The sequence below is a fragment of the Egretta garzetta genome, unplaced genomic scaffold (genome assembly GCF_000687185.1).
Source record: "Egretta garzetta isolate BGI_Z169 unplaced genomic scaffold, ASM68718v1 scaffold381, whole genome shotgun sequence".
Lineage (NCBI taxonomy): Eukaryota > Metazoa > Chordata > Aves > Pelecaniformes > Ardeidae > Egretta > Egretta garzetta.
The window spans coordinates 93,849-99,109 of record NW_009258483.1 but is presented as its reverse complement, the minus strand read 5'-3'; the positions used below and the strand labels follow the sequence as shown (position 1 = coordinate 99,109).

General features: G+C 55.7%; 1 protein-coding gene across 1 annotated transcript in view; it reads left to right on the top strand.

Annotated features, from left to right (window-relative positions):
* Positions 1 to 9: 9 nt before the first annotated feature.
* ARHGDIA (Rho GDP dissociation inhibitor alpha) overlaps positions 10 to 5,261 on the top strand; it is an 8,572-nt gene continuing 3,320 nt past the window's right edge. Inside the window, exons 1-4 of the mRNA XM_009644121.2 lie at positions 10 to 3,683; positions 4,058 to 4,141; positions 4,778 to 4,854; positions 5,034 to 5,097. Of these exons, the coding sequence (XP_009642416.1) occupies positions 3,494 to 3,683; positions 4,058 to 4,141; positions 4,778 to 4,854; positions 5,034 to 5,097 (415 nt within the window). The 5' untranslated portion in view covers positions 10 to 3,493. The remainder of the gene's footprint in view (positions 3,684 to 4,057; positions 4,142 to 4,777; positions 4,855 to 5,033; positions 5,098 to 5,261) is intronic.

Sequence of the window (5,261 nt, the reverse complement as noted above, 5' to 3'; positions counted from 1 at the left end):
GGCCGGCTGCAGCCCGGACCCCCAGCTGGGTCTCAGGGTGCCTCTCGGCCCTCGTGTCCAGCCAGGGCGACGGAGCCCGCTCCTGGGGAGCACTGCAGCCGTGGCTTTGGCACAGCCTGGTCGGAGATGTTGTTCTGACTGCTGCTCCTGGGGAGGAAGCCTGCTGGAAGAGGTGAAGTGGATTTCTCCAGGGCTTCCTCAGAGGGCTGAACCCCGGCCTGGCCTGAGCTTCTGGCTGGAACAGGGCCTCGTGGTGGTCTGAAGAGCCGTTTTCTGTCTCTGATGGGCTGCTGTCGTTTCAGAGGTCCTGTGAGGACTGGGGAGGTTCTCGATTAATCCGTGTGGCGGTGTGCGTGATTGTGGCTTTAGCTCTGGATTGCAGGATTAAGGCTAGAGGCATAGGAACGCGTGCTGGGGGTTTGGGATTGGGGTGGGTTTTTTTTTTCCCATGCCCTCTACGGCATGGTTGTTGCTAAATATCTGTTTGTGGGAGGGGTTACCCTAACGGAGCTGATGAAGATCGGGCGCTGGTGACGTGTGGGAGGAAACTGTTGCCCAGTCTGTAGGTTGGTGATCAACAAGTGGTACCTCTGTACTTGCGTGAGACCAAACTAATGCATTTCTTAACGGATCAGGGCAGGATACCTGGTCCTGGAAACTGGCTGCTATTTCAGCTGCTAGAATCAGAGCTGTTTAACACTAAGGCTGTTCCTGTGTGGAGTGCGGGGATCTTTCAGACCTGGCTCTGCTGTTGGGAGCTGCCTTGCGGCTGGTGCTGTTCACCTGGCAGCGTGGATCCTTCGCCACAGGCATGGTGCTGGCTTCGGCGGGCTCTGGCTGTTCAAGGAGATGGCTCCTGTGGTCTGTCGCTTGCAGGTGCTGACCGGGCCATTTGTTAGGTGTTTGATCTCTGCTCGGTCGGCATGTTGGAAGGTGGTGCACACCTTCCGCTAATGCTGCAGAGAGGGAGCCGGCGCCGCTGGGGACAGGCATGTGGATACTGGTGAATCGTCTGCCGTGTGTGCGTCTGTTTATTACATTCATGCTTTCAAAAAGGGCTCAGTCGCAGGGAGATTTGGAGTAAACAGAAATCAGTGACTTGGGACTTCAGTTCTTTAAAGCTCTCACTGAAAGTCTGTTGCCTCCGTTTCCCGAAAGCTACAGGTGTCTTAGGAGGAGGCATTCTTCCGCACACGGAGAGAGGACAACACATAGTGCTTGGGAGGTGAACTGTAGCCCGGAGGCGAGATGAAGGATTGCAGTAAGGGGATCAAGCAGTAAGGTGGATGCTTGAGTGTTTGCTTAGCGCTTCTGGAAGTCTTCAAGGTTGGAGGCTTTTTTGGACAGGAGCACAAAGGAAGTGACTGGGTTTGATACGGAGATACCAGGGTGAAATCTAATCGGTTGTTTGTATATGACATGAGATTAAATGGCCTTTTGAATACAAATTTCCACGCTATTCGGATATTGGAGAATGCCGTGTGGGAGGGCCAGCTGTTTGTTGTAAAGTGTAGGGGTCAGTACCAGCAGTTGTTGGGAGTGGTAAGTGCGAAGGTGCAATGGGAAAAGCTCCCCTCTGCAGACACGCTTGTGCCACGCAGTGCCAAAATCCTTGTGATAACCCCGAAGTGTCACATTGGCCCCCCACCCTTGTCTGGTGGTAAGTCTTAGTCAAGCTTTAATACCCAGAAACACCAGTTGGGTCCATTGCGAGTAATCTACGCCCCGGAGAGCCCGAGAGCTGTGCCAGCCTCTCTGGGGAAGCTCTGCCAGCCCAGGACAAGTCAGCAAGTCTGCTCTCAGGTTGGACAGCGGGCAAGGAGCGGGTCCCCACCGGGGGCCTGGCCGCAGCTCCGCCTCAGCACCAGCTCCCTCAGCTGAGAATGCTGGCGAGTGGGCTGGCCACCGGTCCTCCTCCCCCTTCCCTTTCCTCTCTCCTCGTGTATTTGCCAATCGGTCTGCTGTGGTCTCTTCTGACGGAGATGTGCAAAATTTCACTTTCTGTCTCTCATCTGTCTCCTTTGCCCTGTTCCCCAGGAAAACATTCATAATATTTATGGCTAAAAATATTAGTGGAGCCCAGGTGGCACCTCTGCTGTTCTGCTATTGCAGCCATCGCCCAGCTCGAACTGGACGTGGAGTCAGGCTGGCTCCGGCGTCTGCAGAACTTGCCTTGCATCGCCAAAGCGTGCTCTGCAAACTGTGTGTGACCAGTGTCGGTGCAGAGGCCTCTCTTCCCCCCTGGGGTGGCACATTGGGTAGAAACGGAACCATTGGACTGTGTGCTATTGTGTCCATTAGCTCAAAGACAAAAAGAGCGGTGGTTAGCGCGTTTAGGGTGAGCTGTATGAGAAGCTTCAGGTGCGTGCAGGTCACAGGTACGCCTGTATTTAAGGACATCGTGTCTGTTTGTTGTATTTGTAGCAAATGTCGTAGTTCTTGATTTATTTGGAAACTAGGTGCCAGAGCAGCAAACGCAGCTCCGCAGTCTGTTGTGAGTTGTGTGTGCTAGCGCAGAGCTCCAGGCGGGAATATTGAACAGGATGCGGGAATGCCTGGATCCATCAGCAGATCATTTGTGAAGGATTTTGCTGGTACAAAAAGCCTTTCTAAAGCTGTCACTGGAAGAGGTTTTGAGTCTTTAGGGAGTCCAAGTTGATATTTGCTGTAGGATGACCCCTAGGACAATGTGCCCTCTGGAACATCGGGAATTACTGAGGTTGTCATTGGCGTTTACCGAGGTTTTTAACGGGGTGTTGGCATCAGCTTTCACCAGCCCTCAGTGTGCAGCTGGGTGCTTCCTGGTTAGAGTCTCGGGCAGCCGAGCCAAACCCCACACATGTGTTTAATCCGTTATCTGTTTCACTGGCCGTGTGTGACACAGATCTTTGAGAAGGACGGAGCGTGCGATCAGCTGAACCGGGTGTCTCGTTCTGCTCCTCCGAGGCACCTCGTGCAGAGCAGATTGATGTGATTGAGTTACACACTGTGAGCTCCAGATTGCAGCAGAGGCTCCTCGTGGGGCAGAGGCCAGTTCTTCGCTGGAACCGTGTGTTGTAGAGAGCAGAACTGAAGAGGGTTTATTCTGGGCTCAGGTTTATTAGGAGGGAAAGCCTCACCCAGTTGTTCTTGCGGAGGAAAGCGTTTTCTCTATGGCTGTTCCAGCTCATGAGTAAAGCACCGAGGCTGAATTTTTCCTGCCCTCTGGCGTGGGCCTCCATGGGCTGAATGCGAGACCTGGCCTACTGGAGGAATCTGCAGGGGCTGCAGGGCACAGGTGCTTGGCAGGGCTGTGTCCCCTGAAGGCCCCCTGGGGACAGCCCGTGAGGGGCCCAAGCGAGAGAGGGAGCCTGCGGAGCCGCAGCGGAGCGGTTCTGGGGAGGCCTGGTTGGTGCTGCCGGGCTGCGTGGCTGGGGAGGAGCCCGCGCTGCTGGAGTAAGTACGTGCAGTTACACTTCTCCTCCCTACTTCAGTGTAACTCGCGCGTGTGAGGATGGCAGAGCAGGAGCCGACGGCGGAGCAGCTGGCCCAGATTGCAGCTGAAAATGAGGAGGATGAACACTCTGTCAACTATAAGCCACCTGCCCAGAAGAGCATCCAGGAGATCCAGGAGCTCGATAAGGATGATGAGAGCCTGCGCAAGTACAAGGAGGCACTGCTCGGTGCCGTCACTGTGACTGCAGGTGAGCCCTAGGATGTGGCTGTGCCTCGCTTGAGCCAGAGCTCCATCCGTCACCCCTGCGCCTGCCCGGGAGCTGTTCTCCTCCCAGCTCTTTGAGCTTCGTCAGGAGCACACGTGTCTGCGCTCCCCTCTGCTGATCTCTGGCCCTCGGAATAAGGCACAGGGACTGAGGGGTGGCACTCTGCCTTTAGAGGGGGGAAGTCTTGGGGAGCCTGCGGGCTGGGCCCAACATGGTGGGGAGCCCTGACCATCACCGAGGGGGATGTTGTTCTCACTGGTTTTCTCGCTCTCTCAAGAAGTGCCCTGAAAGGAAAAGGAGTTGTGTTGGTTGGTGTTAGGGACACCTGTTTAACAGCCTTTTTGCTTGTCTTTTAGATCCCAATGCTCCAAATGTGGTGGTGACCAAACTGACTTTGGTCTGCGCTACTGCTCCTGGCCCTCTGGAGCTGGACCTGACAGGTGAGCTGGGAAGGAATTCCAGCCCTTCTCTCAAAGCTGGCTTGGTGCGGAGCCTGGCAGAAGGCCCTGCAGGAGCACTGCTGGCACTGTGGGCCAGCCCTCGGTGTCAGAAATGCCCCTGCACTGGATGCAGAGCAAGGTGCCGTACTCTGAGCCTGGCGGCTGTGTCCCCCATCGCAGCAGCAGGCCTTTCTGCTTCCACTCCCTTGCCAGGGAGTTCTGTAGAGGTGTGAGCCACCGGGCGGGGGAGCCAGCTGTCCTGCAGCCTGTGCAGCGACACTAATGGCAGCTTCGAGATGGCGATAGCCTCGGAGCAAATGTCTGCAAAGGAACATTCTTGAATTAACTGCATTGCTGCGCTGCAGTGTCCTTTCACAGGGCGTCGCCTGCCCACCTAGGGCAGCGTAGCGAGGGAGGGTCCTGCCATGCAAAAACGCCCTGCATGCTGTCCAGGCAGTAAGGGTCATCCCCTGCTGCTGCCAACGCTGTCCTGATCGCCTCTTGCAACGTAAATTTGCCCCGGAGCACAATACAAAAGGACTTGGCAACACTCTCCTGTCCTGATCGCCTCTTGCAACGTAAATTTGCCCGGAGCACAATACAAAAGGACTCGGCAACACTCTCTTTTCTTTGTAGGTGACCTGGAGAGCTACAAGAAGCAAGCATTTGTGCTGAAGGAGGGTGTGGAATACCGGATAAAAATCTCCTTTAGGGTAAGAATTCAGATCTGAAAAGCAAAGAATGAGTGTGATACAGGACTGCTGCAGTCCCAGCATGGGGAGCGCCTGAGCCCCGAAAAGTGGCGTGATGGAGGAAGCTGCCTCCCGCTGTGGGTGGGGTAGGCAGCGTGGCTAGGAGGCGTCTTCTCCAGTCCTTGCTCGTCTCTCTGCAGGTTAACAGGGAGATTGTGTCAGGGTTGAAGTATATTCAGCACACGTTCCGGAAAGGCGTGAAAAGTAAGTGCTTCTCTGCGACTCGGGTGCTGCTTTGCGTGAGGGCTTCCTGCTCTTTGCGCTGCGGTGATGGGGGCTCGCCGGCTGGTGCCCCCACAGCTCGTCATGGGAGGGGACAGTCTGCAGTCGCGTCCGTGCCGCTGAGCCCATGGCGCTGTGTGAAGGCT